The sequence below is a fragment of the Nycticebus coucang genome, chromosome 16 (assembly GCF_027406575.1).
Source record: "Nycticebus coucang isolate mNycCou1 chromosome 16, mNycCou1.pri, whole genome shotgun sequence".
In the NCBI taxonomy this organism is placed as follows: Eukaryota; Metazoa; Chordata; class Mammalia; order Primates; family Lorisidae; genus Nycticebus; species Nycticebus coucang.
Genome location: NC_069795.1, coordinates 6,531,314 through 6,544,578, shown reverse-complemented (window position 1 = coordinate 6,544,578; position 13,265 = coordinate 6,531,314). Strand labels below are relative to the sequence as shown.

General features: G+C 36.6%; 1 protein-coding gene across 2 annotated transcripts in view; it reads right to left on the bottom strand.

The window, feature by feature from the left end:
* Positions 1-13,265, bottom strand: part of BRWD1 (bromodomain and WD repeat domain containing 1) — a 127,646-nt gene that overhangs the window by 101,649 nt on the left and 12,732 nt on the right. For both annotated transcript variants that reach the window (XM_053564255.1, XM_053564256.1), the window contains exons 5-9: positions 12,140-12,290; positions 9,968-10,066; positions 9,470-9,630; positions 7,264-7,485; positions 514-614 (exon numbers count right to left, since the gene is read on the bottom strand). In XM_053564255.1, the coding sequence (XP_053420230.1) occupies positions 514-614; positions 7,264-7,485; positions 9,470-9,630; positions 9,968-10,066; positions 12,140-12,290 (734 nt within the window). The remainder of the gene's footprint in view (positions 1-513; positions 615-7,263; positions 7,486-9,469; positions 9,631-9,967; positions 10,067-12,139; positions 12,291-13,265) is intronic.

Here is a 13,265-nt window from a genome sequence, read left to right as displayed (position 1 = left end):
TCTATATTCAGATTTCCTAAAACTTACTGTTGAAAATTTCATATAATCAAGTTGTTCAAAACATACTCAAAAATCAATTATCAATTTTTTTTTAATTTAAATTGACAATTCAGTTCCTCAATTGCATTAGTCACATTTCAATAATCACACATGGCTAATGGCTATCAAACTGGACCAGTCTATAACCCATTTTAAAATTCTCAAATGTTCCTGTCAAAATTTCCCATTATATTCTTAACCGTACATTTCGAATATTACAGAATGTCTCATTTTGATTTCACAAAACTATGCTAAGCTAGAAAGGCTATGCTTCTTTTACATATCCAACTATCTAAATAATAAACTGTCAATAGTAAGTCAATATGATACATGTTATATATAATAAAAATTAAGTTTAAAAGTATAAAGGCAACCACAATATATAATTTGCTTTTATAATCAAACATCATTTCATTAGACTTGATTGTAACTGAATAAAAAAAGAAAATGTATTTTATAATTAAAGTCACTTACCTAAATTTCAGGGATTCTAAATCCCACTGCCAAAAGCAAACTGTCCCATCAGCACCAGTAGAAACCATGTATCTTTGAGAGCCTTTGGCCATTGGACTAAACTAAAAAGTAATAATATAGACAATTCAATTTCTAGAGCTCTTACTAAGTTACCGTTTAACAGTGTAGTTTTCCAAAGTTAACTTTAATGAACACTCTAGGGCAATAAAATATGGAAATATAAGTGATAACATAGTGAAAAATCATAACCTATTAACTTATACATAATATGACCTAGGTAAGACTATTTTCAGAACAAAATTAGTCAGAAACACTGTCACAAAGTGAAGATCTAGTCCTATTAAATATCAAAGCATATCACAAAGCCTTAATAATTAAAACTATCAGGAACAATGAAAGAATGACCAATAAAAACACAATCTAAAAATGAACCCTATTATAAGACTTAAGTAGGAAAAAGACAGTATCTCAAATCTGACAGGGAAACAACAGATCACTCACTATATAAATGGTACAATTGTGCACCTGGGAGGAAGGTAAATCCATTCTTTAGACTGTATATCAGGAAAATTCTAAATGGATCAAAGATTTAAATATTTAAAAAACAAAAACATAGAAGTGTTGTTAAGAATTACATTGTAACTTCAGAACAGGGCTAACATTTATATTTAATAAAGTACCAAGTGTGCTAAACAAGCTAGAGAAAAGAAGGGATTAATTTTGGAGACATCCAAGGAGGCTCAAAAGTCGGACAGGAAAATACAAGGAAGGTGGGATGCAGTGGCTCACACCTAAAACCCTGGCTCTCTGGGAGGCCGAGGCAAGTAGACTGCCTGAGCTCAGGAGCTTGAGACCAGCCTAAGCAAAAGCAAGATCCCATCTTTATTCAAGTCTGCAAGTTGAAACTTAAAAAAAAAAAAAGTCCTATCTTTACTAAAAAATAGAAAAACCAGCCAGGCATTGTGGCAGGCACCTGTAGCCCCAGCTACTTGGGAGGAGGCTGAGGCAAGAGAATAGCTTGAGCCCAAGAGTTTGAGGTTGCTGTGAGGTATGATGCCATGGCACTCTACTGAGGACAGCAAAGTGAAACTCTGCCCCGCCCCCCAAAAAAGGGAAATACAAGGAAAACAAGAAAAACCACACCAAGCAAAGGACTAAAGTGAGCATGAGTTCAAAAGTAGGAGGAAAGATGGTGTGTGACAGAAACAGAAAGATCAATGAAGAAAGTTGTGGGGAGATGGGTTAAATGAGCATAGAATCTAGATGTAATCTCTGTAAGTTAAGGGTAACTATACTTTTCATGTAAAACACCAAAAGCAGCCAAAAGTTTTGTCTGGCAGCAGCATGAAATATTACCTGAAGAATAAGCAAAGCAACTGAATTAATGGAAGAAACAAGAACCTTAACCAGATGGCAGATCCTCCCTCTTCGCCCAAGAATGAGAAAAGGCAATGAGGAAGCAACAAAAACTTACTCATGAAACATTCAAGATAGAGGAGGAGCTCACTAACTGAACAAGGAAGAGTTAAGAAGCAATGAGAGGATCATTTTTAAAATGTTCAAACTGATCATTTACATATAAATACATGTTCTAGAACATGACCTAACACTGGATTTTGTAGAATATCTTATTAGAAATAAAGAGAAAAGGGGCAGGCCTGTGGCTCAAGGAGTAGGGCGCTGGCCCCATATACCAGGGGTGGCGGGTTCAGTCCCGGCCCCAGCCAAAATGGCAAAAAAAGAGAAAAGAAATAAGAGAAAAAATACAATTGAAGTCATATTGATGCCTATTCTTAATTAAAATACCACAGTAAAATCTGAAAACTTGCACAGAGTACTTTAAGAACCCTAAATATGCCTATCTATAAAAGAAAATTTCTACATTAAGTCTACATTAATTTCTACATTAAATCAAATTCCCATACATACAAGTAGTTGTGGCTCTCTTTGTTCATCACACTTACATCTTTGTGTCTTCCTGGGTTGATAACATATTGTTCTCTTAATAATAGCTTTAGAGCATTTTAAAATAAAGAGTATCAACCTCAAACTCTTGCCTCAAGTGATCCTCTTATCTCAGCCTCCAGAGTAGCTGGGACTACAGGCACCCACCACAACACCCAGCTAGGTTTTTATTTGCTTTGTTTTGTTTTTTACTATTTTTGGTAGAGATGGAGTCTCCCTTTGCTCAGGCTGGTCTCGAACTGCTGAGTCAGCCTCCCAGAGTGCTAGAACACACCTGGCTATACTTATTTCTCTAAATAAGCTTAGTAGCTGGCTTACTTCCATTAAAACAAAACAATTGAGATTTCAAATATAAACATACTGATTTTTAATATCATAATTAGGAATGATATGACATCTTTATAATATTGAATCTTTTAATTCAGAAGTAGGCATTTTCCGCTTAGACTATTCCTGCTCCCCACCAAAGTTTCTTTCTGTCTTTATTTTAAAGACCTTTTTTATATACATTTTTCAGATCTCCTGTTAAGTTTATTCCTATGTGTTTGAAGGATTTTGTTCCTATTGTGAATTATATTTTTCTACCACTATATTAACTGGGTATGGACAGTATACAGGAAATCTCTGGTTGTTTTAGCACATGTGTCCGTTAGCTCTTTTAGTAAGTACTCAGCAGTTCTGACAGATGTTTTTTGTTTTGATTTAGAGACTGGCTTACAGGTACAAGCCACCCATTCTAACAGGTTAGCAATTCTAATAGGTTTTAATACAATTCACTGATGTAACCTCGAAGCTTTAAGAGATTTTGTTTTAGCACTCCAAAAGGCATTATTTTTTGAGATGAAGTCATGGCCTATCACCCAAGCTCGAGTGCAGTGCAATCATAGCTCACTGCAACCTTGAACTCCTGAGCTCAAAGGATCCTTCAGCTTCCCAAATTAGCTAAGGACTAAAAAACACACCACCGTACCCGTTAATTTTTTCTTTTTATACAAATGGGATACAATACAAATGTGTTGCGCTAGGCAAGCATCACCACACCCAGCCAATTTTGTCTATATTTAGTAGAGATGGGGGTCTCCCTCTTGCTCAGGCTGGTGTCTAACTCCTGGCCTCAATCAATCCACCTGCCTCAGCTTCCCAAAGAGCTGGGATCACAGGCGTGAGCCACACCACCTGGCCTCCCACCACTTCTGCTTGCACTCCAGTTTACTTTCTTTTGACCTCACTCCAGTTCACTAATTCTTCAATTTCTTCAGTTGTGTCTCCATGCTGTTAAAATCACCCACTGAATTCTTAAATTCAGTTATATATGGTATTACAATTCTAGGGTTTCCTTTTTAGTAACACTCAGTTGTTCTCTGCTGAAATCATTTATACTTCTTTTAATTAACTTATTAAGCACAGATATTTCAAAGCTATATCTGGAACATCCACTGTCTACACCCTGAGTCTGTTTTTATCATCCTTTGTTCCTGCTGGTCCTGGTCATGTTTCTTTCCTGTATATCAGGGGTCCTCAAACTTTTTAAACAGGGGGCCAGTTCACTATCCCTCAGACCATTGGAGGGCCAGACTATAGTTTAAAAAAACAAAAACTATGAACAAATTCCTATGCACACTGCACATCTTATTTTGAAGTAAAAAAACAAAACTGGGACAAAATACAATCACACCGTCTCATGTGGCCCATGGGCCGTAGTTTGAGGACCACTGCAATATGTTATATTTGAATGTCATCATCATATAGAAAAAATTATAAAGCACTTGAGGCTGTGTTATTTTCCTCTAATGTAACTTCTGCTCCTAGCCAGCAACTAAATCAGGGATACCAGCAATCTCAGCGTGTACCCCAATGCACAAGAATTAACATGATTTGAAGCTGGGCTTCAGTTTCTATGAAGGTACATTTATTTCTGATTCATTCTTACTCCTAGAATAAAATTCTTCTGGTTTCTAATCTCCAAACAAAAAGTTTTTTTGTTTTTTGGGTTTTTTTTTTTTTACCAAGACCCCTTTCTCTCTAGTAAACTCTGAACTCCATTTTTATCATCCACTAACCCCAAGAATTTCTACAAAAGTCTGCTAAGCATCTCCAACAACTCCTCTGAAATTGGCAAATGCCTCCAAACAAAAGTTCCTCTTTCTCTCTCTGCTTTCCTTATCTACCAGATCTTGAAAACTCACTTCCTCATTCTATTGGTACCACAGCTGTTTATTCACTTTTGTCTAGATTTTCTAGGTCTTCTTAAAATGGAAACCTAGTCCAACCCCCCTATGCATTAATGTCCTTCATTCCTGAAGAATGTTAACTTCCTCCTATTCTGTAGATGGACAAAACGTTCCACTGCTAGTTGCTACCTGGCTATGCTTTACTGTTACCATTTTTCAGAATGTAAATTATATTAAGTACCATTTTTATATGTGTGTGTGTGTATATATATTTTTTTCTTTTTTTTTTTTAATTCAGAGTCTCATTTGTCACCCTCGGTAGAGTGCCATGCTGTCACAGATCACAGCCACCTCCAACTCCTGGGCTTAGGCGATTTTCTTGCCTCAGCCTCCCAAGTAGCTGGGACTACAGGCGCCCGCCACAATGCCTGCCTATTTTTTGTTGCAATTTGGCCAGGGCTGGATTCGAACCCACCACACTTGGTATATGGGGCCAGCACCCTACCCACTGAGCCATAGGTGCCGCCCATAAGTACCGTTTTATAATGCTACCTCTGAGAAAGGTACATAAAAAAATTAAGTGATTAGTAAGTAGTAATCATCATTAATATTAATAAGGATAATATTAAATAGTAAGTGGTAAGATTAAGAGGCTTTTTCTTTAAGTAGAGACAGGGTCTCCCTCTTGCTCAGGCTGGTCTCAAAATCCTGAGCTCTAGGAATTGTCCTCCACCACCACCACCACCCTGCCCCAGCCTTCCAGAGCACTAGGATTACAGGCCAAAGGCTTTTTCTTATTCACTCTTAACTACTGTCAAATTTTTCTATAAGCAATTTTACTTATATCTTTTAATAAATTGAAAAAATCTAACAAATTTAAAATAGATTCTATATACAGTTAACAGGGAAAAGTACATAAAAAAGACTGAGAACGGGGTGGTGCCTATGACTCAAAGGAGTAGGGCGTCGGCCCCATATGCCAGAGGTGGTGGGTTCAAACCCAGCCCCGGCCAATAACTCCAAAAAAAATTTTTTTTAAAAGATTGAGAACTAAAATTGTGCATTTGTTTAACCTTGAACCTACTACTAATAACTACTAGTAAGCAAAGCTAAATCTTCTAATAGTATAAAAATTTACTACCACCTAGTTTTAGATATATTCAGTAGGTGATAAACTCATATAGGGAAGACCAGAATTCCACTTTCACACTGAAGAATCCCACAATGTTTATAAGACAGACATCCCCGCAAAATTATTACAAATTCTTATTTGCTATTATGCTACTCCTATTAAATTATAAAACCTTAACTGTAAAATCTAGCTAGGATTTGAATTTTCAAACTATGAAGGCTTCCACAGAATGATGTACTTAACTAAAAATAAATGGGCAAATCAAAAATCTTGATTAAAACTTTCAAAATGAAGCACTATCTCAATTATAACTGTTATCATTCAAATAATTATTCAATCTCTATTCTTTGACAGGCAGAGTTGAGAAAAGTCATCTTATCACAAAACCTCACACTAAATCTATTTAGAGAACACTAACAGTCTAGACAAATACACACAAGAAAATTGGACCAAAACCATGATTTTAACCAAATTCAAACTGGAGGCACCAATGGCACAACTATTTACTTCAGGCCAGGCGCGGTGGCTCGCGCCTGTAATCCTAGCGTTTGGGAGGCCAAGACAGGTAGACTGCCTGCACTCACGGGTTTGAGACCAGCCTAAGCCAGAGCCAAGACCTTGTCTAAAAAAAAATAGCCAGACATTGTGGTGGACCCCTGCAGTCCCAGCTACTAGGGAGGCTGAGGCAAGAGAATTGCTTTAGCCCAAAAGTTGGAGGTTGCTGTGAGCTATGACGCTACAGCACTCTACTGAAGGTAACAAAGTGAGAATCTGTCTCAAAAAAAAAAAAAAATTTACTTAACTTGACAAAATGTAATTTTCAAGAAATGACAGCGCCTGTGGCTCAAGTGGCTAAAGCGCCAGCCACATACACCTGAGCTGGTGGGTTTGAATCCAGCCCAGGCCTGTCAAACAACAATGATGGCTGCAACCAAAAAATAACTGAGCTATAATGACACCACGGCACCCTACCCAGGGCGACAGCTTGAGATTCTGTCTCAAAAAAAAAAAAAAAAAAGAGAGAGAGAGAAATAAATTATCCTCTCTTGTAGGATAATTGTAAAAAAAAATTTTAAGTATTTGACAAATTTAATCAACTTATCAAAATCCACAATTTTTTTTTACTAAGACATTTATTATATCATATAAAGTCCACTGTTGTCCTGTTTTTCCGTATGTACATGCTCCTGTGGCAAAATCCACAAATTTTAAAGTAGAAAAATAATCTATCACCAGTTTATAATTAATACCCCATTCAAACATAAACCTAAAAGAACAAGCCTTCATTAAAGCCTTACTACATGAGATTTTTATTACCCTTCCATGATATGTAGAAATATAATTATATTTTCTCTTGATCACCTAAACTTAAAATAGATCATATAATTACCAAGCATCTTATTATTTCTCAATTCCAAAAAGAAAGAGTTTTAAAGGAAAAGACAGTAATATGCAAGTGTGCCCACTGAAGTAGAAATTTACCTGTAAAGATGTAATTGATCCCGTGTGTCCTTGGAGCACAGCAACTGGAGCACAAGTTCTCAAGCACCACACTCTAATAATTTTATCACAGCTACCTGCAGCAATCATTGTATTCTCATAGTTTACTGCCATGTCTGAAATTTCTGCAGAATGACCTCTTAACGTAGATAACAGGCGGCCATTATGTGTTGACCAAATCTTTACTAAACAGTCATCTGAACCCTAAGAAAAAATATACCCCAAATTAAATGTTAGTATACCAAGTCTTTTAAATCACTTAAAAGAAGACCTTTTATATGCCACTTAAATGAAGTATCTAATAACTGCTACTCTTTCCGATTGTACTCTGTAATTGCACAGTAATTTATGATTCATAATCAGAACGCTTATGGAATAGTCTTTTTCTACAAAGCAAAGAAATCTACATAAAGATACTATCAAGTTATCATTTCTAAGCATCAGACCAACATTACAAATACTGCTTTCCCCAAAATTCTCTACCAAGTAGTAAGTTCAACTAAAATTCATGGTTCATCCACATCAATTAACAATACTTAAATGTTGGGGCAGCGCCTGTGGCTCAGTGAGTAGGGTGCCAGCCCCATATACCAAAGGTAGTGGGTTTGAACCCGGCCCAAACTGCAACAAAAAAAATAGCCAGGCATTGTGGTGGGCACCTGTAGTCCCAGGTACTTGGGAGGCTGAGGCAGGAGAATCACCTAAGCCCAGGAGCTGGAGGTCGCTGTGAGCTATGACGCCACAGCACTCTACTAAGGGCGATGGGGTGAGACTCTGTCTCAAACAAAAAAAAAAAACAATACTTAAATGTTAATTTAGCTCATAGAAAGCTAAATAACGGGCGGCGCCTGTGGCTCAGTGAGTAGGGCGCCGGCCCCATATGCCGAGGGTGGCGGGTTCAAACCCAGCCCCGGCCAAACTGCAACAACAACAAAAAAAAAAAAAATAGCCGGGCGCTGTGGCGGGCGCCTGTAGTCCCAGCTGCTTGGGAGGCTGAGGCAAGAGAATCGCTTAAGCCCAAGAGTTAAGAGTTAGAGGTTGCTGTGAGCCGTGTGACGCCACGGCACTCTACCCGAGGGCGGTATAGTGAGACTCTGTCTCTACAAAAAAAAAAAAAAAAGAAAGCTAAATAACTAGGGCAGCGCCCGTAGCTCAGTGGGTAGGGCGCCAGCCACATACACTAAGGCTGGAAGGGTTCAAACCCGGCCCAGACCAGCTAAAACAACAATGACAACTGCAACCAAAAAAAAAAGAGTAGCCAGGCATTGTGGTGGCACCAGTAGTCCCAACTACTTAGAAGGCTAAGGCAAAAGAATCGCTTAAGCCCAAAAGTTTGAGGCTGCTTTGAGCTGTGATGCCGTGGCACTCTACCCAGGGCAACAGCTTGAGACTGTCTCAAAAAAAAAAAAAAAAAAAAAAAAGAAAGCTAAATAACTTGAGTGTTGAGTATTTCACAGACCAAGGAACAAGACCAAATGGCAATCCCAAAAACAGTAAAAAAAAAAAAAATAGTGGAATAGCACCCTCATTTTAAATAACCCAGTAACAGTCTCAAATTTACACTACTAGCCAGCATCCACTCATTCAACAAATATTTCAGTATCCTCTGAATCTCACAACTACAAAATAAAAGTTAAAATTCTCACCCATCCTAATTTTTTCTTGTAACATTAAAATGGTCAACTAAACAAATAGTTTCATACAGCCTTGTAATAATTATTTGAACACTGAAAGGTTATTTTATAATCAATCCATTTTCCTGATCAGTGATTAATCAATATGAACATTAAACACCTGTACAGTTTTGGGTTTGTGGGGTTTCTTATTCTTTGGGGTTTGTAGTTAATACAAATTTAGATTAATAATAAATTACTCGAATTTGGTAAGTCTAGAATGTGCTAGAGAGGAAATATTAGTTTATGTATATTTTTAAGCATCCTTAATGATCATGCTGAAGAACCATCATGTAAATCAATGTCTTTCAAAACACCACACACTCCTATCTGCAGCTGAACCACCTAAAGTACTTATTATAAATAAAAATTCATGGATCCCACACCAGACCCACTGAGTCACAATCTCCAAAGATGGGAACCAGTCTACATGTTTTATAAGATTTCCTAGATTAATCTGAAGCACACCAAAGTGCTTCAGATGACATCAAATTGAGTTTAAAATGTTAACTCACTGTAAAGATTCTATGTCCTGTCCTATCAAATGCTACACAGTAAACAGCAGACAGATGTCCGAGAATCCTTCTGTGCATTTTTATATGCTGATACATAGTTCCTGGAAATGCTGTGCTAAAAGTGGAACACCCTGTGAGTTGTTTTCCTCGATGTATCTCCACTAGGAAATAAAAACAATGACAATGGTTAAGGGGGCGTCGATATGTAAAAAAACTAAGAAACACTCCAAAACGATTTCCAGAGGGTTACAGAAACCCTGAGGACACAAGTTTCTCTCAAATCTATTCCACTATATCCAGTAGTACTGACTTCTTACTACAGTAAGATTGTTTTTCATTAAATTTACACTAATTTTTTTTTACTTTGAAATTTGATACTTATTTACTACCCAAACATCATTACCAGTATTTCCTTTTAAAATGTGATACAGCATCTATGAAGTTTGTCAAAAAATTAAAAGAATGGTTTTGGGCATCTCAAAGGCCAACCTCACTTACCAAGATTTGGTGGGGAACCATAATTCACTGGCATTTCAGGAGGTCTTCCTCTATGAAGAGCAGCAAAGGCAGAGCCCTTCCAAACTGTGTGCCTGCAGTCTTTAAAATGAATTTTAGATACACATAAAATCTTGAAAGTTAACCCCAAGAAAGATTTTATAGAATACTTACGTATATTGTAATAAACTGTTTATTCAAAGTTTTACCAACTAATATACTTTTAACAGAAAAGCCCTCAAGGTTTATTAACTATTTCTGAAGAAAAAAAAATTTAAGACATCTCAGATACAGCAGCAACAACAACTAACATTTTTGTAGCACTTTACAATTCACAAAGTGCTTTCAACATACATTATTCTCGATTGAATCCTCACAACAACCCTGTGAGGTAGGTATTTTTGTCAATTTACAAGTGAGGTAACTGAGGCTCATAGGTTCCTGGACCTTTAAAGAGATCCACAGCAAATGATTGGTAAAGATGGACCACAAAACCAGATCTTTTCACTCCAAGTCCCATTTAATGCCAAATGAGTCTTTATTTTTCAGTGTAGAATTATACCATACAATATTAAAGATAAAAGGTCCCACAACTGATCCAACTTTGCAAAAATGGAAACTTTTATAAGGAAAAATTTAATTTCTTTGATTTATAAAAAAAAATCTTCACATAAATAATTTAACTTATTTGGTTCCAAAATTAATTTGACCAATACTGCCATGAGTTTAGTCCCCTTAGGAAGTATTGACAAATTAAAAATAAATAACTTTCCCTTTATTTTAGGATCATAGATAACTAATAATCCTTTACAGAAAGGGACATATGTAGGATCTGAGTTTGAACACTAATGCTAAAGTCCCATCCCTCCTTGACCTACCCAGCAAAAGCACTAAGAAAAACTTGTCTGCCCTCCTCTACAGGAGATAGCAGCAGAACACGGGCTATAAACAATCATGCTATGCTAGAAATCAGATTCTCCATACCTGAAAGAGAAGGGAGGGAAGGCATCACCTCTACTGAGCCTCGGGTGCCTCAAGCTAACAGGTATATTGCGCTTTACATGAATGGATTATTATCACTATCATGACCAAAGAGCAGTTACAAGGTATCCTCTTGTGGCACTAGTACAAAGCAGAGAAATATGGCCCCTACCCTAGAGCAGCTTGCTGAAATCTCTTCTAAGGTCTGCCAGTTCTAAAGCAGTGCTCATCACAAAATGACATTGAGCTTGACACAAGAGAACAAAAGAAAACAGGCTACCCAAGAACTACTATATACCCACCTAAAATAGAATAATTACAAAGTGAATAGGAACACAGAAGAAGTTAGAATATAAAGTTTCCTGATTAGAGCCAGTGTGGTGTAACTGTAGAGCACTAAGCAACAAATAAATCTGACAAACCAGTCTGGCAGGGACCAAAAGGGAGAGTTGCTCTTTCTCAATTAAGCTTTATACTGGTGGTGCATCTAAGAGGTAGCATCACATCAGCAATAGCTCTTAACAAAAAATAATCATGGGATGAACTTGATGTATGCTCAGGATCAGAAGAACCAACAATCTTACCCATTAGCAGTTTAGCCACATGTATACACAGATCATTATCACATACATATACTTAGCCTAAGTCTTTTATACCAAGCTAACAGATAATTGCAATTCCAACATTTTGCTAGCACATAACTTTGCCAAAAAATTAGATTAGTGAATAAAAGAATCATGCAATTTTTACATTTTTGGTGCTTGTTTTCAAGCTGCTACCAAATTTAGAAAATCATTCCCTTTAGAACAAAGGGCTTTTAGAATCTAAATATCAAATGAAATACTTCTAGCATTTGAAGTTTATTAGACACATACAATTACATTCAATGAAGTTATGAGTGAGCTACAAAATGGAAAATTAGGAACTCACATTGATAAAACCTCAAACACATCTCAATAAATTCAAGCTTTTTAGCTTAACATCTATGTCTTTATCAATTTTTTTAAATGTAGAAGGACCCGTTAAACATTTATGCAATAAAATTCAATGTTCTATGCTAAACGAAGAGAATTTTATAGTCCACAGCATGATTATAGTTACATATCACCTTTCTTCCACAATGCTTACATTACTTCACAAGTATAATTATTAAGCTATTAATACAAAGCAGAACACTTCTTCAAATTAAGGTACCTTGTGCTGTACGTAGCAAAGACTGCCTTCCTGCACCAAGTAAAGAAGTGACTCTTGAAATACTGGGTGGAATTTCTTTATCCAACATAGGGCCGATGCGCTGGCAGATTTGCAACAGATGATCAGGAGCCACATGCTTATTGGACAAGACCTAATTGGAGAGCAAGTTTTAATAACAACACTGTTTACAATAATATCGAAAAAATACTTAGGGATAAATCTGACAAAATGTAGCATATACACTGAAAACTATAAAATATGCTACAAATTAAAGACTTCAATGTAACAATAAGTTAACCTATAGATTCAAGCCCAGACCAATCAAACCTCCAAACAGAATTTCTGTAGAAACTGATAATTTGGGCAGTGCCTGTGGCTCAAAGGAGTAGGGTACCGGCCCCATATGTCGGAGGTGGCGGGTTCAAACCCAGCCCCGGCCAAAAACTGGAAAAAAAAAAAAGAAAGAAACTGATAATTTCATTCTAAAATGCATCTGTAAATGACCTAGAAAAGCCAAAGCAGCTTTGAAAAGAACAAAGTTGCAAAGCTAACAATATCTGATGTTAGACTTACTATGAAGCTATAGTTTATATGGTAAGTAGAATCCGAAAGAAATATTATAAAGCCATAGTAATCAAAACAGCATGGTATTGGAATAAACACAAAGAGATCAATGAAACAAAGTCTCCAGAAGCAGTCCTACACATACACAGACAAATGATTTTTGACAAAGGTGAAAAGGCAATTTAGTGAAGAAAAGATAGTCTTTTCAACAAATGATTCTGGACCAACTGGACATCCACTTGCCATATAAAAAATATTGATTCATACCTCCCAGCATAAACAAAAATTATCTCATGATGAATCGCACATAACCTAAAATCATAAAATTTCTTAAACAAAATACTGGAGAAAAACTTTATGACTCCAGGTTAGAGAAAAATTCCTAATATGACATCAAAAGCACAATCCACAAAAGAACAAATTGATAAACTGGACTTTATCAAAACTAACAATTCCGGTTTGTTTGTTTGAGACAAAGTCTCACTGTGTCACCCTCAGTAGAATGCCGTAGCGTCACAGCTCACAGCTGGTCAGTGCAGGGGGCTGGTCAATTATGAAGGTT